General features: G+C 31.3%; 3 protein-coding genes across 3 annotated transcripts; 1 reads left to right on the top strand and 2 right to left on the bottom strand.

Moving 5' to 3' along the window:
- The first annotated feature begins 1,504 nt into the window (after positions 1-1,504).
- Positions 1,505-2,608, top strand: LOC123904351 (auxin-induced protein 15A-like). Its single transcript, XM_045954031.1, has one exon. The coding sequence runs from the start codon at positions 1,816-1,818 to the stop codon at positions 2,191-2,193; it is 378 nt and encodes a 125-aa protein (XP_045809987.1). The 5' UTR covers positions 1,505-1,815; the 3' UTR covers positions 2,194-2,608.
- Positions 2,609-3,093: 485 nt separating this feature from the next.
- Positions 3,094-7,317, bottom strand: LOC123904344 (probable 3-deoxy-D-manno-octulosonic acid transferase, mitochondrial). The gene is made up of 11 exons (XM_045954022.1): positions 6,840-7,317; positions 6,698-6,740; positions 6,266-6,388; positions 5,886-6,005; positions 5,732-5,810; positions 5,378-5,494; positions 4,976-5,073; positions 4,492-4,582; positions 4,037-4,156; positions 3,891-3,961; positions 3,094-3,796 (listed from the first exon to the last, which is right to left on the bottom strand). The coding sequence occupies exons 1-11, from the start codon at positions 7,127-7,129 to the stop codon at positions 3,608-3,610; spliced, it is 1,341 nt and encodes a 446-aa protein (XP_045809978.1). The 5' UTR covers positions 7,130-7,317; the 3' UTR covers positions 3,094-3,607.
- Positions 7,318-9,160: 1,843 nt separating this feature from the next.
- On the bottom strand, positions 9,161-11,536 carry LOC123904338 (protein PSK SIMULATOR 1-like). The gene is made up of 2 exons (XM_045954018.1): positions 11,313-11,536; positions 9,161-10,909 (listed from the first exon to the last, which is right to left on the bottom strand). Exon 2 carries the CDS (start codon positions 10,871-10,873, stop codon positions 9,254-9,256), a length of 1,620 nt encoding a protein of 539 aa, XP_045809974.1. The 5' UTR covers positions 10,874-10,909; positions 11,313-11,536; the 3' UTR covers positions 9,161-9,253.
- Positions 11,537-27,392: the final 15,856 nt, after the last annotated feature.

The raw sequence follows: 27,392 nt of genomic DNA, 5'->3' as shown, positions 1-27,392 counted from the left end.
ATAAATTGTTGGCAAGAATATGAGTTTCATAAGTGAAACAATTTTTTATCACACTTTATTTATCTTACGGAGTCGAACTCTAGATAATTACCAGAATCTCTTTTACCAAAAAAATTGATACAGGTCGCGCGAACATACACTATTAACTTATTATAAATTTTTAAATACTATGGAGTTTGGACACAATTTAAATTTATTTTGATATAAATTAATATTAAAACAAAACATGTCATTTTATAATAATTTCTTTTTACAAGATTTTATAATAAATTTTTAAATACTATGGAGTATGGAGAAAATTTAAATTTATTCTAATATAAATTAATATAAAAACAAAACATGCCATTTTATAATTAGATGATGGATACATACTCATCTAAATTAAATTATACGGATTATCAAAAAATCAAATTAAATTATACAATATCGAATGTTCATCTTATTTTATTTTATTCTTTTTTTTTTCTTTTCCAAGTAACCTAATAGCTAAGAATTCCACCTTTAAAGATGAGATGTTCGGGATTTGAATTTTGAACCCATACCTCTGCATATAAAATACGATATCCCTTAAATTCATGGGGACTCATCTCATTTTATTCTATGATAATATACGTGAAATGGTTGTCATTATTGAACGAATGTTTCAACAATAAATAAAAAATAAATAAAAATGGTCATATGAGTAGGCAATGTGAAGTCCATCGGAACATCCACTTTGAAGTTCATGGGATCCTCATTTGATAGGAACAAGCCAACCAACCAGCCGGTCATTTTCCTCTCTTGTCCAAAGCCAAGCATCACCTCTTTTGAGTTTTATATAGAATTTTGTTTTTTTTGAAAATAATTTTTATTTAATAATTGCATGATTTAATTGTTTACCTAAACACCCTTTTTTAATGAAGCCTAAACACCCTATCAATCCTATTTGGATTAGCTTATGTAAAACTTAGCCAGTGAGACACCTAAGGTACAAACTTTCTTTTAGGCAAACATAAGTACAAAATTAGGAAATGTAAAGAGTTTTGAACATAAATTTAAATACAAAGACAAAAACTAGAAGGTAGAGCATTTTTTCTTTCTGAAAAGGAAAAATATATATAAAATATTCAAGTACAAGGTGTAGACAGTAGAGCTTTAAAAAAAATCAGGTAAAAGTTACCAAATTTGTTTGGAAATTTATTGTCCATAGGACTTGTAATGATTGAGATTATTATTTAGACTTTTGTTGAGAAACTTTTTATTGTAATATTCTAAACATGCTTGCAAAAAAATCATTCAAAAACATACGATAACTTAGCGGCAGACATTAAAACTATTTGTAGAATAAAGTGCAAACCTTTTTAAGGGGATACAATAAAATTTGGAAAGTTTGTCAATTAAACCTAAAAATATATTTAACTTAAAAATAAAAATGCAATTAAACCTAAAAAGTTTGTCAAATTTTAATTATGAAAACTTGAAAAGCATTATAAGCAACCACTGCACTGCACAGGGACATCCCTGTTCCAACAATAAGGGCAACTACATCCTTTTCGTTTCAATAATGGCATATTAGAGGCATTATAAAGTTATACAAATAGCAATAGCATGTAAGCATGAGATAGAAAGGACTACAGCAAACTACCATACCAAACCTTTGTCAAAACATTTTCGGATTTTGTCCAGTCATTTTCCAAAGCACACAAGATGTCTCAAAACTTGTCAGATGAAAGAATAAAGAGCTTAATATATGAGTGTGCACTGAATTAAGTTGCAGTATAATCCACCACAAGAACCTCATATCCTCAATATTAGCACTGCAGCTGAAGAAAAAACATGGCGTGCATGTGGCGCAAGAATGCCTGCAGTGGCAAAAAACTTCCATCAGACGTGCCGCGAGGCCACTTGGCTGTGATAGTAGGAGAGGCAAACAGGAGGTTTGTCATAAGAGCTGACTACCTGAACCACCCATTGCTTCAACAACTGCTTGATCAGGCATATGAAGGACATGGCTTCAACAAGAGTGGTCCTCTGGCTATACCTTGTGATGAGTTCCTATTTGAAGATATTCTTCAGTCCCTTGGTAGAGGAACTCGCACACGTCGATCCTCTTCCCCTGTGCTTACAAAAAAGCTAGATTTGTGCTTTTCCAAAGACTCTGTACCATTACTTGAAGTATTTGACAGAAAAAGGAGCAACAACTACAAGCATTAAGCATAAGAGTTATTGTAGTAGCCTAAGGAGAACAACTTTATCCATCATTTTCCTTAGTCGATTACATGCACTCCTGTCCAAGAGTAGTTCTTGACAACCATGTTATAATTCCAAATGATATCATTTTGGATTGTCCAGATGCAATATCTGCTACCTGCCTGTTTTTCTTCTATAGATCAATTTGTATGAGTGTGTTTTTATGTGTGTGTAGCATGTGTAATTCAAACGTACGTGAATATATAATGATGCATGTATCTATTTTTAAAAGATATGATATACAACACAATTTCTGGTGATGCATTAACACAAGTATACAACTAAGTAATGGTTTGAAGCAGTGGAATGCAGGATCATAAGTATTGGAACATTAAAAAGAAAGCAGGGTCATAAGTTGTTTTGAGGACCATAATCTAATAAATCAAAAGTTGACTTGACTATACACCAAAGGTCCAGTTACAGCACAAATTGATTGTGATATACTTCAATTTGATTTATTGTTTCAATCAAACTAGGTTGCAGCCAGTCAGCCACATTCAGTTTTCTAGTACTTTGTTCACAAAATTCAAAGCCACATAGAAAAACATTGCATACCACCATAAGGGCTTTTTTGAGAAATCCTCACTTAAGTGCCAAAGTTGGAGGTGAGTGTTGCTCAGCTCATAAACTTGACCTATTGAAGCACAAACTAACCATTGTCGGCACAAAATTAATTATAAATAAATACTTCACATTAACAATGTGGTAAGTATGCAAACAATTGGAGAACCTAACCATAAAGGGGGTAAGAACCCACTTAAATACTCTACTGAGCATTTCATACGACTCGATATGGGACTTGGACATCTCATAATTCTCAAGTCCCTACCATTCCCCCCACCTCCCCGAGAGTCGACTTCCGGTTGCAGTCTAAGTTGCTTTGCATGACCTTCCTAGACAGTCTTTCCATAAATAGCCCTTTTTGAGCCAACAACCAGCTCCGATACCAGTTGATAAATATTCACACACTTGGGAAACCTTCCCTTCAAAACTAGCTATCAAAAGAAAAAAATGTGGTACTTAAATACTCCACTGTTCATCTCATACTACTCAACGAGGGATTTGGGCACCCCATAATACCCAAAATCCTTATCACAATGCTCGTGGATGAAAGTGAAAATCTGGCATCTACACTCTTCAAGCTTGCAAATGAAATACTAATAGAACTTCAGGAGTAAGAAAGTAACTTGAAATAGACGCAGCACCTTTAAGCAAGTACACAAAAACATTTGCTTATGCTAAATTGGTCTTTCCTAGCAATTTATTGAGAAAACAGACCACTATTACAGGGAAATATGGTAGCAATTTGAGTATAGTTTTATCTCACGTTAAATGCCCTAGTTATGAAATTTCACTCTTCATATTCTTTGCTGTGATATTAATGAGGCTTCGTCTCAGTAAACGATCTACTAAAAATATGAAAATTTAGCAAACTCCATATATTCGCAACAATATCACTGGACAACATACAAAATGCTTCCTTTGCAGCTCTACGACGAGTTTCAAGAAGTGTTGTATTTGTGAAGAGCTCAATGAGAGAATTTTCAAGCTCCACTCTTCCAGAAACCTAGAAGTAAGCGACAAAGATCACAGTTTAAGAATATTTGTTTCATGGTAAAACAATTTCAATTAGAAAATGAGATGTCTTTAGTCTTTACCACCTGAAGTACGGACAGAGGATTGGATTGTTGCATTTCCAGTACCATGTGGGAGAAATGGCCAACATGGTGACCTGAAATCAATTGTCAATTCCAGCAAATAAAATACTTTTAGATTTAAGAACTAAGAAAAAGGTTACAACATGCACCTGTCAGAATAGCACAGCCAGCTGCTGCAGCTTCTGAGATATTATGGCCAGATAAACCAGGGACGAACGAACCCCCAATCACTGCTATTGGTGTTAATGTGTACAACTGTCTTAATTCACCTGTTAAACAAGTTGGATGACAGTATACGTCATGCATGGTATCCCTGATAATAAAATTAACAATAGCATTTGCCATTTTCCGGACCATATTACATAAAGTTCAACGTGGCATTGCAAATTTTCTAATAAAACTATGTTCAGCAGACTTCATCAATTTATCCTCAAGTAAAACCGAGTGTAATTTGTTGTCAACTAAAACAGAGGACTAGTAAGTGATAAAGATGATGTTATGGCAACTGCTAAAGAAATCACGTGGTCTATGTGTTCAACATCACATATTGATTTTTAGGTATGAGACCATTTCAATTTCATGTCAGTGAAAGAAGAATTTTTACCCAAAGTGTCTACCACATAAATATTTGTTTCTGGCGTAAACCTCTCGTGTTGTGATCTCAAAACAACATTATGTCCTTCTCTCTCCAATTTCTGCACTACACAAAGCAAAAGCATAATTATTTTCAGAGGCGATAAAAGAATAGGTCATTATAAAGGGCAGTGATTTTGTATGAGAATCATTTCTGTTGTATGCAAATGATTTTGTACGAGCATCGTACAGATTATGAGTGTATCCAAACATATAATCATTAGAAATATAATAATTCCTTGGAATTTTCATTGCATAAGCTGACAATAGTGAAGTCATATTTTTAACAGTAATAGTATAAGAAAATGACGCTGGAATTATATTCAGAGTGATTGAGAATGCATAAAATGGAAGCATCTGTATTGGATGGTCAGAAGTCAGAACAATACTTAAAAACGGTTATAACTAATAGCAGACATGTTTTGAAGGGAAAGAATATGGAATCAAAAACTGACTTTCACAATCTCTCGTCCATGCTGTGGATGCCGAGGGACAATAATAGTAACAATATTAGGTTGCAGCTGCATAAGGACAGTGTGAACTCCTAATATTACTGCAGAGAAAGCAAAAAGGAAGTAAATACAAACGTGTCCAGAGGAAATAGCGAATATGTAAGAAACATGTGTTGACATCTTTACCGGCCTAAGAGTAAACAGAAAAGTTGATATAATGACTAATAACAAAACGAGTGCAACTGATTTCAAAGTAACTGCGTATGTTATGTTAATTTTCCCAAACCAAGAATGTCACTCTCATTTCTTATGCTAATCAAAATGTTCAGGTATTTCAACTGACTCTGAAGAACAAATATGTATTTACAGCATAATGGTGGAGGAATAGACGAAGAATGCACTAACTTTCTTCTTCCCCCCTATGAATGGAAGAAGCCATCCAAACCTGCTTGTGAGAAAGCTGTAGTCTTAGATTATCTATACTTTTTCTGCTGCTTTCATCGACTCCAATGTCTCCTATTACTGAATGAAGAAAGTGACAAGACCAGATTAGTACATACCATTTTGTCACTTTGAGGAGAAAAAAATCAACAATCGGAAAAATAAAATAAATTGTTCGATGATAGTAATCATATTAGCAACAAAATGATGGTATACTATGCAACATGCTTTCCTTAAGAATTCAATAAAGCAATTAAGAGAGAAAAAGAACACATATATTCAATTTCAGTGATTTGAATAAATAACTTTATGACATACCATACTTTAGATCACCAGAAAAGTTTATGATATAAGGAGGAGCTTGCAGTAGCTGAAACCGGACACCCTGCTCTGTACTCTGACAATCAAAATGTTCAATGACAGCATAATAAAACATGAATTGCTGTGAATTTAAATAACTAGGATCACATACCAATGGCACAATCAAGGAAAACTTGGAAAACATCAATGAAATCAATGGAAGAAGCACAGATCCTGACCAAATATTAAAGGATTTTTCAGAAATCCGAGCATTTAACAGTGCCAGTGTTATCTACAAGAGTAAAATAAGTTATAGACAAGTTAAGCATATGAATGAACAGGAAATTAATTGGTCTTCTATTTTTCCTTTTAACGAAGAAAGCTAGTCGTGATTCATGACTGGTGTTTAGCTATCATTTGATTCAGTAGGTTATCACTTATCAGTTCCAATTCTAGTGGCATGAATAAACATTCAACTATTTTTGTCTCCCATAAGTAAGTGCTTCATAGACGTAGTCCACAAAACAAAAAAGAAAGAAATAAATGACTTACACCATTTTTTGAAGCATCCATGATAAGATTTGGCCAGAGTTCACTTTCCATCAGCACAATAGCATTTGGTTTCCAATAATGTAGGAAAGAACTTATGGAAGCAGGTGTATCAACTGGTGAAAACTGCAAATTTGCAAGTTTCAGAAGAACAAAACAATGTATTAAATCTTACTTAATTGCTAATTTGTGCTGGTAAAAGTTAATATCACAAAACAAAATCATATGAAACAAAAGCATAACACCTTTTGAAGTTACAAGTTTTACTTATATGAATGAATCACAGATTCACCACAGCTAAAATTTGACAAAATCATTTAACTGTATGAACCCATCATAAGAATGACCAAGCTAATATACTTCATTTGAGAAAATATGAAGGTGGATGAAGAAACTACTTAATCCATGCAAGCATTGCATTCCCTAACAAAGTACCTGTAAAATGATTTCACTTGGAAGCCGTTTTCTTAGCACTTCACTGCATTAGACCAAAAACTAATGTCAGAGAATAATTCTCGAAATTTCAAATGAAAGGATGGATATTCATCTTCAATGAAGAAGCAGGGAAGTGAATTACAATGCAGAGAGAGTGGTTATGGTCAAGAGTATATTCAAATGAGGCATTTTCTGAATGCAGTGTTTGATTACTGGAATTGCAATCATCCCTTCGCCTAATGAAACGGCGTGGAACCATACGAGGGGACCTGGTTGTCGAGGTTGAGAGGGATGACCTAGCCGTTCTGGCCATCGTTGGAGGTGTTCAAGGCCGCGGAATCTGCGCCACCGTAAGTGAAGACGGATTAACGGTGATACGCCGTAGCTTAGAGCTCTGTATATCTTGTACGCCGCTAATCCGTTCTTCATCATCGTCGGTTTAGCGGTTGGTTACTCCACCGGAGAGAGATCGATAACCACCATATTCTTATGGGCCTTCCTTGCAAATTATAAACTCCAATTTAAGAGTTTTTATTTTTCGCACCTCCTGAACTTCTCACACGCCCCCAGAGCTTTCAATTTTAGTCTCTGACAGTTTACTAGCTACCCTGCTTATTGAGTTTGCATTTTAAACTGCGAACTTGTCGACAGTTAAAAAAAATTGTTGCAATCAAACTGTGACATATCATCAACCAATCACAAGCCTCGATGAATTATATAAATTGACACCCTTGTGATAAATTTTTCTCACATTATTCTCATTATTTGCAAACAGCCGCATAATTTATCGTCGGTTATTCATAAAGTTTCTATTGGTGTTCTTTAAAGGTCATGGTTGGGAACATTATGGTAATCGACGAGAGGATTTTTGTGGCCAAATTGGGAACATTATGACTAACTTAAATGGATTCTACCCAAATGAGATTTTCCCATGCACAAATGGGACTATCACATCACATGCTACCAAACTTGATGGTTGGAGCAACTAAGGTTTGGCCTTCTAAGTGCAAGCTTGTAGTACACAAAGCATATGTGGGAACTTCCTCTGTACTTCTGTTCTGCTAAAAGTTGAAATGCTTGATAAGGACTAACATGGACAAGAGGAACATGCCCCTCTTTTATCCTTTGGAGGGATATTTCAGTTAGGTCCCCATTTGCTTAGTTTTAGTTTTTATAAGAGATCAACATTTAATCTGCAAATTTGAAATTTAAATGAGGATATTAGTTGGAGGGAATTGAATTTTAGGGTTAATGGTTGCGCTTTCCTTAGTTTTTATAAGACCAGACGCTTACCCGTGCGATGCACGGGTCATATGCGTTATTGTATACTATAACATCAAAAAATTATTTGTATAAATAATAAATTTAAAATTGAAACAATAGCTATTATCAAAATAATAGTAACAATATAAGTTATCTAAATGTGATATGGATGTTAAATATGTGTTTATATATTTAAAAAACTTATTTATACGTCACATTTGAAGTTACTTTAGTATCTTCTTCGTTAATATTGATAGTAATATCTTTAATACATTCTTTAAAATAACTCTGGAAATGATCGATAACATATAATTGACAATGGAAAATAATTGATGTAAACATAAGTTTTTTTTTATATTATAAATCTCATTGGAGGATTCTGAGTTGGATAAACTACTTCATTATCGAATTTGTCATTTATATTAATTTGAAACTTATCGGAGCAAAGATAAACCAACTTAACCCATACTCAAAATCGAATATGATAAAAATCATGCAGGGCATACGAACCATTTGTAAACAAAATTTATCTAATTTTTTTTTACTAATATTAGAAAGTATAGTCCTGACAATCGACCAACTCATTATATACACAAAAATTGAAAAAAAGATTATTAGCAAAAACATTAACTATTTTGAAAAAAACAATAAATACACAAAATAATTAAAATGAAAAATAACTCAAAACAATAATAATAATAATAAAAATAATAATAATAATAATTATAATTAGTACCACACATTAAATGGATGTAAGTGGATGATGTGGCTAAATGAAAGGTTTTTATTGGTTTGTGGATTAGGGTTTAGATAGACAATTGGACAACTATCTAGGAATTATATATATAGATATAGATATAGATATAGATATAGATAAGATAAGATTAAGATTAAAATAAGATTTGAAAATTAGAGTTTCTCATTAGGTATATTCAATTCTAGCACAATGGCAATATCATATAGGAATCATTTGATTTACTAAAAAAAGTATCAATATACAAAACAAAAAAGTATCAATATACAAAACAAAAAAGTATCATATAGGACAAATAGTATAATCACATAGTACAATTAGAGTTTCTCGTTTGAACATCGATCATGTTCGCGCGAGGTGATGACACGATCTTCTCTATTAATACAATCACATTTGCATAATGTAGAGCTAAAGCTCCTTCACCGAGGGTTGATGGAACAAATAGATTGTACTATGTGATTCAACTATTTGTTCTGTACTATTCTACTTGTAAAGTCCTTCAATATGAAACATAGTATATACAAACATTTGTTACACAACTAATTCCTTCTTAAACGATCTAGAACCTGCTTTTTATCAATCCTGCATACATAATGAAGACCAACAAGGAGTTCAACCATTGCAGCTTCAGTTTTTGCTTGATTTGCAAAGTAAAGAGTCTGTACAAGTAAAACATTTGCTTTCAAACTAGTATATTCCTTCTCAAAATTCCTCTCACAATGCCACTTAACCATATTGTGTGCAAGTGGAGCTAACCACTCCAATATCTGTGTCAGTACCACATTCCATTCTGTTTCAAGCTTACCTTTGGCATACCATTTAAGCTTACTCCTTAGAGCTGTTCTTATAGTCGTTGGTAGCCTATTGTAAAGATTGTCTCTCGTTTGAACATCGATCATGTTCGCGCGAGGTGATGACACGATCTTCTCTATTAATACAATCACATTTGCATAATGTAGAGCTAAAGCTGCTTCACCGAGGGTTGATGGAACCGGCTTTAACTTTTCCTTGAGAGATAGTTTAAAATAAACTCTACTTCTATGGAAGAAAGATGATTTATTAACTACCGGTTTTGTTTTCACATCGATGTTTTTCCGCGTAGAACCACCGTTAGATGGAATACAACTCTGTACTACATGGTAATCGGAATCGTTTTGAATTGATATGCAACCTTTGAAGGATCCAATATACTTCAATTGCTTTCCTTCTGAAGAAAGAAGCTTTTCACATGAATCTTGTGATTGAAGCACTTGTTGCACTTTCTTCTTTTTCTTGCTCTTGTTCTTTCTTCCAATAGGTCCCGAAAAAAATTCGTTTAGATTCGTCTCAGAAGGATGAACCGAAGATTGCATGACATTGAGAGCTGCCGGGAAAGAATTGTTGCGCGCGAGACTATTGTTAGTATAGTTCATTGTTCTTGAGGAATCATTTTGTTGGTTTTCAATTGGTAAATGACTATTTCCAAACACAAATATGATTCTCTCAAGAATTGTGCACAATGATCTTGCTAACAGCCTAACAATATAATCATAACTTCTACTCCAAGGAGACAAATCTCTTACATTTTGCACTTGTTGCCTTTGCCACATAACCTTCTTCTGAAACTCGACCAATTTTGCCTTATCAACCATGTCGCGATTTAACTTCATTCTCCTTAAAGTTTGTTCACACTCTTTTAACACCTCAAGCTCTTGAGACAAAAGTGACATAGAAGTAACAAATCTTTCCATTTTCTTCACTTTTTTCTCCATCTTTTTCAATCTATATTCCCAACCTGACCATTGAACATAATTTTGAGATGGGTTATGAACAAAACTTTCATAACTATGATATATTGGATCCTTACACCTTTTACCTAACCTTGCAACAGATTGTGATATAGATTGAAAATTATGAAGAATCTCATTCCATGTAAGTTCCATTAAGAAATATTCATCATCAGAAACAAGCATTTTAACACCAACTGAATTTACTATCCATTCTCTTAGATTCATTACTTCATTATCACTCAAAGAATGCCAAAAATTAACAACCTTTGACATCAACCCTGCAACTTCAAATGCCATAATTCCAATTCCATCTTTGTCTTCTGAACCAATCTTGCGTGGAACTGGCCAAAAACCACCAAGCCATGTCACATTTACTGTTTCACCCTTCATTGATATATGAAGAATTAATCCAATAGACAAGTTAATCTGATTATTAAAAACATAAAAAACACAAATTAGAAACTTAAAAACACAAAATTCAACAACAGGGTATTAAAACAGTGGATCATATTATTGAAACATTATGAAAAATGAAATGTTGAGTATGCCTTAAAATCACAGTTACGAAAGTCATAAAAAATCCTGGGTACATGCTGTCTGTTGCGCAGCACGCAACAGGTTGTCGTTCTTTTGCTTCACACATCAAGTATTTCATTGGTGTGATTTTAATAAAATTCACAACATCAAAGACTTTAACTTTGAAGAAAAATGGTATTTTGAAGCAACATGGATCATTAAGGAGGTTAAACCCTTTAAACCAATTTTCAAAATTCAATTTCTTCATTGTTTCTCACTAAACAAGAGAAGGAGAGAGAGATTAGAGACATACCCTTTAAGAGAGGTGAAGAGACATTGAGGTGAAGGAGAAGAAAAAGAGGTTTTTTTTGGAAGAGAAAAGAGAAGATTTTAAGGTGAATGAAACACACGTGGAGGTGGGAAGAGAATAAGAGGAGTACTGAACTGTACAAAAAATCGGTCAAAACGAGGTAGGAAAGTGAGTCTTTGTGTCTTTTACAAAGACAAAAACGTGGATGTTATGTTATATTATACATACTGTTGGCTTTGCAGTTGTTGATTGCGTTTGGCAATTGGATTTCTCATCCTTTGTCGTCTGTATGGTGGGGACAAGACAAGATCCTCCCCATGAAGCATGAACTACAGGATTCTGTTTCATTTTATTGAAAAGACATATAATACAATAATAGAAAATTGGAATGAATGAATATCGTTTTTTTTTTTTAAATTAAAAATTTTCATATTTTGGTTTGTCTGTTTTTTTTTTATGTCTTTGCCACATGGTCCGGAAGAAAAGACATTTGAAATTCCGTTAGAAACTAAACAATGCATGATGAAGAATTATTTCAGTGGAGTTTGAATTAAATTATTTTTTTTAACAATAGAGTTTGAATTAATTAAAAGACGATTTTAAATAAATTGTTAAACTGTCTTTGTGAGCTTAACTAAGTTGATAAAAACATTACATTATATATGCAGGGTCGAAGTTTGAATTTCTAATACCTCACTTCTACACTTTGGTAAAACTTTTGGTCACTAATTTACGTGGAAAAAAAATTATTTATTTTTTTAAGAGGCCAAAATGTTGGGAAAAAAATTGTTAAAATGAGTTGAATGACTATATATTTGGTTACATTTTTAAACTAAATTAATTTAACATTAAATTGTTAATGAAGAGGAAAAATGAAGGGTTAAATATGTTTTTATTTCGAATTTTTTAAGTTTTTTCATTATTTGATTTTTACTTTTATATCTTTACAAATTTGTTCTTACACATGATTTTAGTCCCTACGAAAATTAAATTTGTTTAATTATAATTAAACTCTTAAAATTTTGGATAATTTTTTGAAGGCATGTTCAAAATATCATATAAAGTTTTAACATATTAAAACTTTTCAAATGTTTTAACATGAGATGAATTAAATATGATTTTTTTGAATCAATAAAAGTTCAAGATGAAAGTACCAAAAATAATGATCAATAATAAATCAAATTTTGAGCTTGTTTTTTATGGAGAAAATTTTTGATAATGTTCTAAACATACCCGTAAAAATTGGGTGCAAGATAATTTTCCAATAACAAAAACATAATAAAAATTAAATAAGACTAAACTTATAATATCATCATTTTGTTAAAACTAACAATCAACGCTAAAAGACAAGAACTTTAAGTTTTATATTTAGAACTAATTTTAGAGACAAAATTAGTTTTACTTAGAAACATTCAAAAATGTCCATCAATTTTGTCTCTTCAACCAAACGTAAACTTGGTGCAACGAGAACATACATACTTTTCTGTTTTTGTTAGGCCGTTTGAGTTTTTGGAGTTTAGTGAGCACTTCGTGAAAGACAAAGATAGAATACTTTCTTCTTTTTGAAAAAACAACAAAAGAATTTGAGTCCATTGCGGTTTGCCGCAGTCATGTAGTGTAGTAGTTGGTATGCGTACGTTTTCTTTGTCACATTTTCCATCGTTACATTGTACCTACCTGCCATTTATATATTTGAGGAATATTGAGAAGCATATACGTGTCATCTAATGTACATCAATTGCAATGAATGAATGAATCATTTTGGCAAGTGAATCAATTGGTTGGATGTATCAACAATATATAAACCATGAACTAATTCAATGGTAAGAGAGACGGGATCACGGTTCGATCCCCGCAATTGCGATCTAAAGAGGATTGGAATCACTTAATGTCAGAATTGATCTCCGAAACTGATTAAACTGATGGTGAAAGTCAAAAAAAGAAAAAAAATCTAATAGTAAGAGTTTTGGTTTCTTTAAGTAGTGGTGAAACTAGAAAAATAGTTTGAGTGGACTACAAAAATTATTTTGATATATATAAATTAAATTTGAAAATTATATTGCATATAAAAATATAAGTCATAAAAACACAAAGATATCATATATATATATATACTAGACCCTTACCCGTGCGATGCACGGGTGTGATGCAATTATTTTTATTTTACAATTGCATAAAACTAAAACATTACATATTATCAAAATAATAATAATAATAAAATAGAGAATCCGAAATTCAAAAGATTTATTTTCTAAGGAGAAGTGGTGTGGCATTGTAAGTGAGTGGTTAAATGAAGAAATATTATTGGTTTAAGGATTATGGTTTACTTTACATGAGTAACAGAATGACTATCTAAAATTTATATATACAGGAGTAATATGATATATCTCCGCACAACATATAAATCTATTTCAAAACACACAAAGGATTGGATGAAAAGATATGTGACAAAATCTAAGTCACACAATTGGCATATAAATAGTGACAGAATTAGAAAAACTCAAATAAAACAAATAAAATTAAAGGGTACATACCTTTTAAAAATATTCCAAAGGGACATATGTGAAGAGCATCAACCTCACAGTTCAGTTCGTTTGAGTAAGAGATGATGACCCAAAGCCTAAAATCAAAAACTATAAAAATAAGTATATCAATAAAAAAAATGAATAAATAAAAAAGTAAAGGAAAGTAAAACAACTATTACATAATTCAATTAAAAATAAAGTATATATTATTTAATTTGTATCATAATAGAATATAAATACACATATACAGTAACAATTAACTAAACCTATAAATGATGTGCAACACAAAAGTTGAATGTATGATCTGCAAGAAACAAAAAATGTCAAATTCTCTTAATTTTATTTGTTATGCAAAAAGTTAATTTTTGCAAAAAATAAAATAACTACAACAAATCATGGTTTTAGAAAATAACATAAGTATTTATACCTGATGCACAAAAGATGAAGAGGCAAGATAATGGAAAGAGAAATTGCACATTATAAGATATGAAAAAATCTATTCTCACATTCAACCGGAAAAATAAATGGTAATCTTATTAAGCACATGATTGAGCACCAGGGGATGAAAATATTTGTTTATAACATTCGTAATGGTTAGTTAGAAAAATATGAATAGGATACAAATTAAAACAGTTGTAAGCTATATATTAAAATATTGGTAGAAGAGTCCAAGGGATGAAAATTGAATTGTGACTTAAGAGATGAAAAATATATTACCGAGAGTTACAAAGTTACAAAGTTAAATGAAACAATTTGATTGGTCTAAGTGGATTAGGGTTAGGAGAACTATTTAGGAATTATATATATAGATTATAATATAGTAAGCAAAAATTATGATATTCACCAAAAAAAAGTAAAGGCTAAGTAAAAGCTTGAGTGAGTGTATATTAAAAAGGCATAAGTATATAAATGTAGAATATGAAAAGTATAGAGATGACAATAATAATTATAATAATAACTAATAATAATAATAATAATATAGATGATGTGGCTAAATGAAACAATTTGATTGGTCTAAGTGGATTAGGGTTAGGAGAACTATTTAGGAATTATATATATAGATATATATATATATATATATATATTACTTTTTATATTCATTGTAGAATTGATGTATCTAGTTGTAGAGCTAAAAAGGGCCGCACATAATTCAACGATAGAAGCATATGAGAAGTTGGAATCTTAAAGCATATGACACAACAATATCATTCATGTTTCGAGAGATTGTGTGCATATATCTTTATGGTAACATGTTGACATACAGGGGTCCGCCCCTCATGGGCTGGACAGGGTCATGGCCCGCCCCAACATTTTTTTTTCATATATATGTGTTCTAGCGGCGGTTTTAATAATATTTAGCGGGGGTTTTAAACCCCCGCTAAATAGTACGCATAATTTGTTTTCCTCCAGTTTTGAGGGGGTTTCTATCTCCATTTTTGGACAACCCAAAATTATTTAACAGTTTGCAGGGGATATAAACCCCCATCTATTTGGAATTGTTAGATAATTTATATATGTTTTTAAAAAATGTGTAATTTATTTAGTAATAAAGTTCTTAAATTTTTATTTAAAATAGAATTTTAGTGTATAAAAATTCATGTTTGATCAATCTTTTGTTAAACGTTTTTTTTAATGAGATTCATATAATACTATAAACATAAATACAAGAATTAATTAAAAAGAATCAATTTTACACATGAATTGACATAAAATATATTTCATAATATATTTTTAAAATTTATTTATTAAAAATTGTAATGGTTCATCTTTTGACTATTTTTAGATATTCAAATTAGATACACCCTTAAATAGGATATACTTTTATATATATATATATATATATATATATATATATATATATATATATATATATATATATATATATATATATATATATATATATATATATATATATACACACACTGTTTTTTTAGTAATTTTTTTTAGATATTCGATTTATATTTATAGCGGCCCGCCCCCATTTTTTAGGCTAGCTCCGCCACTTTTGACATATATCTCTATGGTAACATGTTGAAACTTGTCGATGTAGTGGAACGATCTTAACGAGCACTACTACAAAATGTTGATAGACCGCGACCTTTAGACAACGCCTATTCACAAAAGCCCTTTTAAAAAAACACGGAACTATTAGGAGTATTTACTTAATTTTGTTTGTTTTGCAATTATAGTACTTAAAGCTTGGATAATGAAGAAATGAGTGCATTTGATGCATTTTAAGCCTCATTTACTTGGTAAAAACATTTTATGTTTTAATTTTTTTTTATTAAAATTAAACGATATTCATTCATCTAAATTTACATAGTATTTTATTTTATTTTTTAAAATGTACGTTTATAATAACTTGTTAATAATAATATGCGAGACTTTTAGTCAAAAAAAAAATAGAAGAGAATATATGACACTCTTAAAATGAACAGTTGTGATCGAAAGAATATATAGTTAGAAATAATGCATTCTTAAAAATAATGGAAATATTTTTTTATATTTTCATTGTTAAAAAATATAAAAAACCAATTTAAGAATCTTGTACATGCATGAAGGGGAGTTAAAAAAGAAATGTTTAATTACAAGTTTGATCCTCTATTTTCATCATCTTATAGATTTGCTCTCTATTTTAGAATATGGCACTTTTGGTTCCTGCATCATATTTTGAATCAAAAAAATTGGTGACGTAATGTGTTAAATGATATAATATATGATCATTAAAAAAATTCATATTGTTTTTTGAAAGAAAAATCATGGTAGGGGAAAATGATATTAGCTATGGAGATAGAGAAACTAGGGTAAAGTGTAAATTGTGGAGGTAGGGGAAAATGTATTGTATATAGCAAAGAGAAAACTTGTATGAACGCACATTTTGAAAACCACACCGTATTTTTATACAGTCGGTGGCTTCATTTTACTTTTCTATGCAAAACTCAAATTGACCTATAACATATTGGTTGTGGACTTGTCACTTGTCGGTATAGTGTTAGTAAAAAAATGTATGCAAATAAAACAGGAGATTTACTTTTCCACTACCGTGATTTGTACGATGTCCGTTACTTAAATAACAGATGAGAATATTTTAATAATTTTGTAGGCATGCGAGAAATGAAATAGAATGACAAAAATAAATTTTATAGCAAATTCAATATAAAGATACTCTAGATGTTGATTAGACCCAAAAACTAACATGGCCCAATATTGACCCATACTCAACCAAGCCCGTCCAACTGAACCCGCTTTCATCATTATAGATTCATAGAATACAATTTTTTTTTCATCCAAAAAAAAATAATAAAAATGAAAAGAAAAATTAACAAATTAAAAAAGGTGCTTCGACAACTATTTTTTTTATAAGCGTCTCTTCAACGAGACAACAACTAGTCTTGGAATGATGGTAAAGAAAAAAAACTAGTCATGAATTTTCTTTAGTAACAAAAAAAAAACTTGTCATGGATTGACCGTAATGTTTTGGGCCTAATTTGGCCGAATTAACCTGCTTACTACATAGCCCTATATTTAGTTAATGAAATATTGCTCTTTATGCCTCAAAAATACTCCGAAATTTGGTCCCACTTTGCTTTGAATCCTACATTCCGAAATGGATATAATCTCGGATCCTATATTTTGATATTGCTTAAATTCGAAGCCTACCTTCCGAAATGGTTAATTATACGAACCAATACATTTAGGGTCCGTTTGATCTGTAAAATGTAAGCATGGGACAAAACATGCTTCTTTGTTTGGAAATATGACTGCATTGTCTTCAGGTCATGCAATGACTGATTTTTGTATTTTAAAAGTTTTCAATATTCGAAATCATTTGTCAAAAGCACCGGTCATTACCGAGATTATTTGGCAACCCCCCCACCTCTTTGTTGGGTAAAGTGTAACTCGGATGATGCTTCTAAAGGTAACCATGATCCTTCAGCTTGTGGTGGCATCTTAATTTAGAGATAATCAAGCGAATGATCTAGGTTGTTTTGCTTCAAATCCAGCTTAGGGTGTGTGATGCTTTTTCTGCCGAGCTTATTGGTGCAATTACCGCTATTGAGATTGCATAAAGGAGAGGTTGGAATCAGCTTTGGCTTGAGAGTGACTCCAAACTTGTTACTCTAAATTTCAAGTCTCAGCTAGTCATTCCTTGGAAGCCCCGGAAACCGTTGGAACAATTGCTTGCTTTTGGTGAGAAATATGTATTTTGTTGTATCTCATATCTTTACGGAAGGGAATACCGTTGTAGATAAGCTAGCTATTAGCTAAGTTAGGCCTTGACATTAATGATAGCTTATGGTTTGATAGATGCCCTATTTTATTTAGGAGTGACCTTGTTAGTAATAGGTTTGGTCTGCCTAATTTTCGTTTTTCTTAACCTTGGGGAAGGTTTGTCTGTTTCCCCCTCCTATGTATCTTTCTCCCTTTTTATATTAAATTTCTAGAGGTCGGTCATTTTGGCTTTCCTCCTATGTTTAAAAAAAAAGTGTGATTTGATATTCAATAACTTAAATATTCATGTTTTAACTTAATAAAAATCACAATTTTTTAAAAAGTTATCTCTAAAAAATTATTATTTTTTGGCTTAAATGCAGTTTTACCCCCCCCCCCCCCCCTTTTGATTAAATCGGAACTTTACCCGCCCTGTTTTGAAACACGGACTTTTACCCCCCCCCCCCCCCCCCCGTTTTATAATTTTTTGGATTTTGCCCCCCCTAAAATTCTGCTTTCGAGTCACAACTTCAAAGTGTCGCACACAACTCAATTTGGATCAATAATTCACCAAAAGTATACCGAAATGACCGTAATCGAGTTATATTTCCACATAATCAAACCTCACTAAATTTGGAGTTACAAAGAGAGATTAATTACCGTTTTAGTGAAGGTATGTCCCCCAAAATTCTGTACAAAATCTGTTTTCGAGTCACAACTTCAAAACTTCGCACATAATTTCATTTGGATCCATAATTCACCAAACTGGTACCGAAATGACCGTAATCGAGTTAGTTTTCCACGGAATCAAACTCCACTAAATTTGGAGTTAAAGAGAGAGATTAATTATTATTTTAGTGAAGGTCTGTCCAAATCAATTATTGTATGAAACTACTGCTAGTAGTATTTTTGTCATGTCTCTCACCCTTTAGCTCATTTTTCAATAGTATTTACATGTCCGGAAAGCTAACGAAATTACCCTTGTTTTCATTTAAATTTCGTTAAATTTGGAGTTACGATGTGTTTGGTAGACGATGTTGAATTTGAAGGTCATAAGTAGATTTCTGCAAAATTAGTAATTGGACAGACCTTCACTAAAATGATAATTAATCTCTCTCTGTAACTCCAAATTTTGTGGGGTTTGATTCTGTGAAAAACTAACTCGATTATGGTCATTTTGGTATCCGTTTGGTGAATTATTGATCCAAATTGAGTTGTGTGCGAAGCTTTGAAGTTGTGACTCGAAAGCAGATTTTGTGCAGAATTTTGGGGGACATACCTTCACTAAAATGGTAATTAATCTCTTTTTGTAACTCCAAATTTAGTGGGGTTTGATTCTGTGGAAAGATAACTCGATTACGGTCATTTCGATATCCGTTTGGTGAATTATTGATCCAAATTGAGTTGTGTGCGAAGCTTTGAAGTTGTGAATCGAAAGCAGAATTTTAGGGGGGGCAAAATCCAAAAAATTATAAAAACAGGGGGGGTAAAAGTCCGCATTTTAAAACAGGGGGTAAAATTCCGATTTAATCAAAACAGAGGGGGCAAAACTGCATTTAAACCTTTTTTTATATATATAAAGCCTAGTGTAGTGCAAAGGCATCAGTTGTAGAAACTTGACATCCCAACTATATTGACACCCCAAGCACCACCAATCATTTGCAGCACCACACATAAAAATTTATTGAAACAAAGCAATTGAACATTGGGGGGACTAGGCTAAAACCCAAGAAAAACAATCAATTGAATCTATAAGAAGGCAAAACTGTCCTATTGTGAAAAAAGTCATCACCAATAAAACTAGGAACATTATCCCACTAGTGATCTTCCCGAGACGTTAAACTAAAATTTGCAAGCTTATCAGCACAACAATTTCCTTCCCTAAAAATATGAGAAATTCTAAAGTTCATAAGGGAGCAGAAATAGATACAATTATACCAACGATTTCTAAGCTTCCAAGAAATTATATGGTGATTATTGAAGGCATCCATCACTAGTGTAGAGTCGCATTCCAGCCAAAAATTATGTCAATGATTTTGATGAGCAATTTCAATAGCATGCATAGCTGCAATTATTTTATCAAAGAGAGAAGATTGAATACCCAGATACAAGCTAAAGCTATTTAAAATAACTTGTTTTTAAGAGAAGTTTTTGAAATTTTATAATCCAAAAAACTTTATAATAAAATGATAAAATAAAATACTTAAAATGACATTTTAAGAGTAGCTATTTAAGCCAATTTTTAATTTGAAACTTTTGTAGAGAAATTCATTACTAAAATATTTTTAATGCAAAAAATAATACACTAAATTTTTTTAAGAAGTCTCACATCGGATGCGAGATAGCCTAAAATAGGGTTTATAAGTAAGAGATAATCCTCACCTTACAAGCCGGTTTTGTAGAAATGAATTAGACCCAATTCTTAGATGATATTAGAGCCTCTCTAACATCCGTTGGACCACTCACTATCGGACCACCCACGATTTATATCCATGCACTAAGCCCAAGAGTGCTGGGCGTGAGAGGGTATGTTAAGAAGTCTCACATCAAATGTGAGATGACCTGAACAAGGGTTTATAAGTAGGACTCAATCATCCCTTTACAAATCGGTTTTGTAGGGATGAATTAGGTTCAACATCCATTTCTAAGAAAAATATTTTTAAACTATCAAAAAAAATTTTAAAAAATAAATTAAAATCATTTTAAAAAAAACTAAAACAAGCACATCCAATATCATAGTAATTATTAATTAAAACTTACCAAAAAAAATATTAAGTAATTAATCTTTGGACATGCAGATGGATAGGTAAAATACAAATGTAGGTTCATTTTGCAATGATGGTCTTAGTGAGGCAGATTGTCAACGGAGTTTGTTAAAATTCCATATATCTAGGTATGCTTATGGATTAATTAGTTAAGTAAGCTTACAATATTAGCAATATATTTAGCAAAAGAAATTCACATGGAGTTGTTATAACTTTTTCAGCTTTATTTTTATTATTATCATAAATAAATTATAAACTACTATGTTCCATTTTTCTCAAACTCGTGGTCCCGCAACATTCACGTTTTTCTATATTATTATCAAGTCACGACGAGGTTGGCATTTTTCTCTATTTTTCTCTATTTATTTAGCTATGCATTTGAGTTAACCTTCCGTTGAAGGGACCAATGGAAAACAATAAGCAAAGTTAAAGATTTTTGAAATAATTTACGGTAACCCACTTTGATATATTCTATGAAAGAAAATATTAGTTTAATAATCACAATAATAATTAAATAAAAGGCCAACCTTGAAAGTTTGAAACTTCATAGCTCTCACATGATTATCACTTGGGAATCTCACTTTCATGAAGTGCTTTTCCCTATTTAAAAAATAGATTTTTTGTGATTAGTAGTACTAACTTAAAAAGAGAAAAGAGATTCATTTTCCATACCCGTGCTTGGGTAAAGAGAAAGAAAATTTTCTTTTTTATGAATTGAACAAAGAAAAAGAGCTATACATTATTAAAAATTAAACTAAAAATTAAAATAAAAAGAAATATACACAAGGGAAAGAAGGGCGTTTATTATTTTTGGTTCTTTAGCTTGAATGAGGCAGATAAATTGCTTACTTTCTTTTTGTTGATAAAGGAAAAAGAAATTGACTGAATAAAGGAAAATTTTCATTTTGGGTCACTATATAATTTAATTAGGAAGTGTATTTGTGGTAATAAGGATGGTACTTAGACATGGCAATGTTATGTATAATATAAGGCTTTGTCTAACATGCACCACTTGATTAAGTGGTGCATGGTGAACAAGTTATCAATTATATTATAACGAATACAAATTTTATAAAATTCACCGTTGAATTGAAAGTTTATATCGTATAGATCATCTATAAAAATTTTGAAAAAAATTGAAAATCATTTAATATGTCATCGAGACCCATTAAAATTAACGGTAGTTAATAAAAAAATCATAAACCGTTAATCTTGATGGGTCTCAATGACGTATCAAATGATTTTCAATTTTTTTCAATTTTTTTATAGGTGATCTATACGATATAAACTTTCAATCCAATGGTGAATTTTATAAAATTCGTATTTGTTATAATGTTATCATACACTTGTGCACCGTGGAAGACTTTCTCCACTTGTGCATGTTAGACTTGCCCATAATATAATTCATAACCAAAAGAGGAAGGTCAAAGATAATGACCCACACCACATCATAGTTAATATACCTATATTTAGAGCATCTCCGATAAGAGAATAAAAGAGGGTTTCATAGCTTAATGATACATACCTTTTTTTTTATTATTAAAGTTTCATGACGTGGCATTGAGAGTATTAAAATCAATGATACGATATCTTATTTAAGGTGTCGTATCATCAAATTAAGTTTAAAAAAATAAATATAGAAGAGATCACTTGTTAATTATAATGTATGATACTCAAAGCGGTATCACCATTAGAGCAAAATATGTATGAGTTACATAAGTATTACTCCCTCCGTCCCAAAATAAATGACCTTTTTTTGACTTGATATACTATTCATATGATCTCCTTTGAGACCTTATTTTTCTACTAATATATACATGCAAATATTATCATATGAGATGTTGTTTGATTTGTCTCGATGAATATTTTCAAAATATACAATTTTTATAATTTTTAATAATACATAACTAAATATATTAACGATTAAAAATGTGCATTGACAAACGTAACTGTGGTCAAACAGACAGGGGCGGACCCAACCATAAATTTCTAGTGGGGCTAAAAAAATTTAGGCATTCAAATTTTTTTCATCCTCATAATAATTCATTTAAACAACAAACAATATGTGAAATTACTATTAATACAACATGTATATCCAAAAAAAGAACAACAAACAAGAAAATATTTATTCAAAAACAAACTAAAAATCCACAAAATTTCTATTCGAAAAAAAAAATAACTATAATTTATTGAATACGGAGTATATGTTAAATCATGCATATCACTTGTTTAATTCAATCAACATATAACTTATAAATTTTTATTTCAATTTTACCCGCATTTAATTTTTATTCCAATTTTACCCGTATTATCTTACCTGAAAAAACTATATATTAATTAAACATTTTTTCTATGTCATATCATATTTATATGCTAGTTCAATTGCTAATTTTACCCAATCCTATAAATCAATTAGTTGTCAACTATTTTTTGGCAAAAAAGTTAAAGTTTTTTTTTTTTGATAAGCTTAAAATTAAAGTTGATTATTATAAAATTAAACTATATAGCTTAAAGTAATACTTCATGTATAACCAAAAACTTGAAATCATCAATAATAGACTATGAACTAATATTTGCACTAATACTTAAGCTAATATGTATACGAGAGACTTACAGTTATCAATAATAAACTTTAAACTAATATTTACACTAATATTTGTATATATATATATACAAAATTACTTAAAATTATTTATAAATACAACAGATCGATCCGCCCCTGCAAACATGTCATTTATTTTGGGACGGAAGGAGTAGATGACAGTTTAGGGACCACTTATTAGTAATATATGATGTTCAAAGTGGTATCACCCTTGTAGATGACAATGTTATGTTATACTAATTCATAACCAACTCGTTTTATGTTAGTTAGAGCCTTAATCGTGTGGTTAAGTTAGTTAGAGTAGCTTGTGTTAGTTACTTGGCTAATACGGCAATGCTATAAATAGATGTTTTGTAATTACCCTTTTCATAACTAATGAGAATTTGATTGCAACAATACTCCATCTATCATCTCTTTCATTTCATATCCTAGTTAGTTGAGTTTTGCTTTGTGTGCAAGAATCACAAGTGCCTATCCTACGCTCATCTGTGCCCTAGAGTTTGAGCTCTGTGTGCATTCATCTTCTGTGTGGTAATTACCCTTTTTAGTTTAATTTTGCTTTTTTATTTTCGTTACTTATTTTTTGAATAAATCATAATTTAAAACTTTCTTACTCTGCAGATCATAACTTGAGTTAAACCGATTGAGGCGCACGAATATCCGTTGGAAAACTAAAACAAAAAGCTACAAGTTTCATATTGATGTCAGAAGCCAATTTGGAGTGCAGATAAGTTAAATAATTTTGTTTTCGTTCCAGACTTAATAATAATAATATATTTGTTTTGGGTCAAACTTATGTTTTTCGGCCCGATGCTTTTAGATCCCAATTTCCTCTGTATTATTTAAGCAAAATGCAGCTTAGGGTTATGCTATTCAGTTCACAAAATTACAAAGAAAACTATGATTCCTGCTTCCTTTGTCATAGAAAACTAAAACCCTATATTAATCCACTAGTGTGTGGGTACTTCGTTTATGAATTCTTAAGGTTCAGATTATTTATGCTAAATTTGTTTATATGTCAATTGTTTTCTTTATCAATTTCGAGTCTCATATTTCATATTTTGCATAAAATTTGATTATATTGATGCTTACTCAATCTGCTTCGGTTTTGTGCCTTGAGATTATTTGAATTAATTCATTGCTTGTTTAAATTGGTCTGAATAGAAACTGATATGATATTAATTGTGTTCTCAATGACGCTTGTTCACTGCCCTGGTTAGTTGAACACATTCTGATGCTTAATCAAATGAATTTCGTATAAAGTTGATTACCGATTGTTTAATTAGGCATATGAATGAATATTTATCGAGAACCGGTGGTAGATAGAATAAACGAAGTTTGCCTATACCAGTGGATTGATCGCCTTTTTATCAAGTGAATTCCTCATTACTTGCAACTGTTATTTGAAACTAAAAACCCCTATTTTATAGTTTTATCGATTCTAAAATTAGCTAAACTGATTGAGAGTCCTTGCGATACGACTCGAGTGTCGCTTTCCTAAATTACAGTTTTGCTCATTTTAGACCTGTGTGCGACAGCGGAACAAAGCACAAGAAGTATTCGAGGTGGTGCAAAATGGCTATGATGAACTCATTGCAAATTCATGGGTTTATTTTTTTTTTCTGGATTTTGTAAATGATGATTTTCTGGATTTTGAAGAAAAATTTATGGATTTTTTTATTAATATCATGAAGATGCATAGTGATGGAGATGAAGAAAGAGAAGAGGGAAGAAGATGAAGAAAGGTAAAATAAATCAAGTGTTGGTGGTTCATTATTAGAAGTTTTATTAAGATCTACGGGCGGACAATTTACAGTGTTGGTCCATCTCGTAATTTTTTTTTTTGTCTAATAGCCTGGTGACTATAAATTCCACCTTAAAGGACTAGTAGCCATGCGACCTCCGTAACTGAACAAAGCTCACAAGGACAAATTCTTCTCGACGAGTGCTTGTTGGAAAAAAATTGGTTCTGAAGCCCCAAGTTTTAAATCTATAAAGTTTAGATGATAACAATAAGTATTAAATGAACAATTGGTAGTACTAATTTCTCAAACTAGTGTGCAGGACCATTATTAGTAACCTCTGATAACCACAGCTCTGAAATTGGCAAACAAGTTCAGAAGCAGACTCAGAAGCAATGTCATTTGGTTCTGAATCATTCTGCCTCTAAAAGCTAGTCATTCAGAAGCAACATGACTTCAGAAGATAACCATGAACTGTGTGCCTGAGAAGTCTCTTTCATGTCAGCTAAATCAGAGAACGTTGGAGCCAAGCTACAAGGACCTTACTCAAGATTGGTTTAAGATATTCAAATGAACAAGCAAGCTGTTTAACCTTATTCCACTGTTGTGAAGTTTAGAAGTCAAACTGTGAAAGTTTCTCTGTTTGGTATAAACACCTTCTACCGTGACAAAGTAGAGAAACCTCACTACCACTTTGGTCTGCAAATGTTGCTTTCATCTCAGACTGCAAAGATAATGTTATCTGGGCAAATTGATCTTTGCTCAACGGTCATAATTTACTGGAGCGTCATCTTGGACTATATATATATATATATATATATATATATATATATATATCTTCACTTCATCCTTGAAGAACATACACACGCGCACGCTCTTTTGAACACTCAAACTGTCAATACAAACTCTCATCCTCTGAACCTTGAATCTCAGTTTTATTCAAAGTACTTTGAAGTCTTTTAGTACTCATTGTATTTGTTATTAAGTTTCTTTCAAGAGTATTGTATTAACTCTAAATCTGATATACTTTATTTAAGTTTGAGAAGCCTCTTGTTGTGTGCTTGAGCATTGTGTGTCTCTTGCTGAGTGCTTCAGCAATTGTAATCTTGTGTGATTATAGTAAAATCCATTGGAAGTGCAAGGGAACTGGACTACTCTCGTTTTGTGAGAGGAATCAGTATGAATCTGTTGTGTGCTTTCTCTTCCTCTTATCTCCTTTATTGTGTTTACTTGTTTTATCCGCTACTATCTTATTTGAGTTGAAAACTTTTAAAAAGTTTTTAACTTATCTAAAACACAATTCAACCCCCCTTCTTGTGTTTTCACACCTTCAGTGCTAGCAACACACTCTTTAACACACACATCCCAACACAATTTCTTTTATTGGTTAAAATTTATATGGGTCCCATAAAATTTATATGGGACCCACATTTTTTATGGAACCCATATGAATTTTAACCGGTAAAAGAGAATGTTGAAATGTGTGTTAAATAGTGTGTTCATAACACTATATTACGGCTCTGTTTGGTATGAGTCGTATGACCAATGATTTTATCACATAAGCTATCATCAATAAGCTAACAGTCATCAACTATCAGCAATAACTTATCAGCTATCAATCATAAACTATCAACAATCAACTAAAAGTTATCCGTCATCAACTATAAACTATCGGTCATTAATTATATTTTACCAAACAAATTCATATTAAAAATCTCAATTTCACATTAAGCTAATAGAGTTCGTAATAAACAAAATTGTTGGAGGGTAATTTGGTCATAAGACAATAATCTCTACGCATTATACATATGAATAATATTGAGAGGCTCTTGATATTATTTTTTTGTATTTAATAATTTTAATTTATTTTAATATTGTATTATCGGTAAAAAGTTTTCACTGATATATCTTTGTTGAAAAAACTATGGGATACAAAGGTTGATTACCTTATAAAAAATGTTTGTTTTTTTTTTCAATTACGGGTTACGGCAAAATATAACTCATTACTGCCTACTCCCTCTATTCTTTTTTTTTTTGTGTGTGTTAAATTATAAGGGTAAAAAACAAAACTTATTTATTTCAAGAATTGTTTGTTTTTAATTTTTATTATCATGAAATTAAATGCTAATTGCATTTAATTTGCGCTCCCAAAAAATAATAACAAATGAAAATGATTTTTATGAAACTTATTTCTCGAAAGAAAAATAATTCTTTATAATTCTCTATTAATAGCACCA

This window comes from Trifolium pratense, linkage group LG1 (assembly GCF_020283565.1).
Source record: "Trifolium pratense cultivar HEN17-A07 linkage group LG1, ARS_RC_1.1, whole genome shotgun sequence".
In the NCBI taxonomy this organism is placed as follows: domain Eukaryota; kingdom Viridiplantae; phylum Streptophyta; class Magnoliopsida; order Fabales; family Fabaceae; genus Trifolium; species Trifolium pratense.
The sequence above is the reverse complement of the archived record's forward strand: the minus strand, read 5'-3'. Positions and strand labels throughout refer to the sequence as shown.

Excerpts from the sequence above, each read along its gene's own strand:
- LOC123904351 (XM_045954031.1), top strand. The coding sequence starts at position 1,816 with ATGGCGTGCATGTGGCGCAAGAATGCCTGCAGTGGCAAAAAACTTCCA.
- LOC123904344 (XM_045954022.1), bottom strand. The coding sequence starts at position 7,129 with ATGATGAAGAACGGATTAGCGGCGTACAAGATATACAGAGCTCTAAGC. Across the intron at positions 5,495-5,731 it reads TTCTGGTGATCTAAAGTATG|TAATAGGAGACATTGGAGTC; the intron begins GTATGTCATAAA and ends TTCTTCATTCAG. Across the intron at positions 3,962-4,036 it reads TGGCTGTGCTATTCTGACAG|GTCACCATGTTGGCCATTTC; the intron begins GTGCATGTTGTA and ends AATTGATTTCAG.
- LOC123904338 (XM_045954018.1), bottom strand. The coding sequence starts at position 10,873 with ATGAAGGGTGAAACAGTAAATGTGACATGGCTTGGTGGTTTTTGGCCA.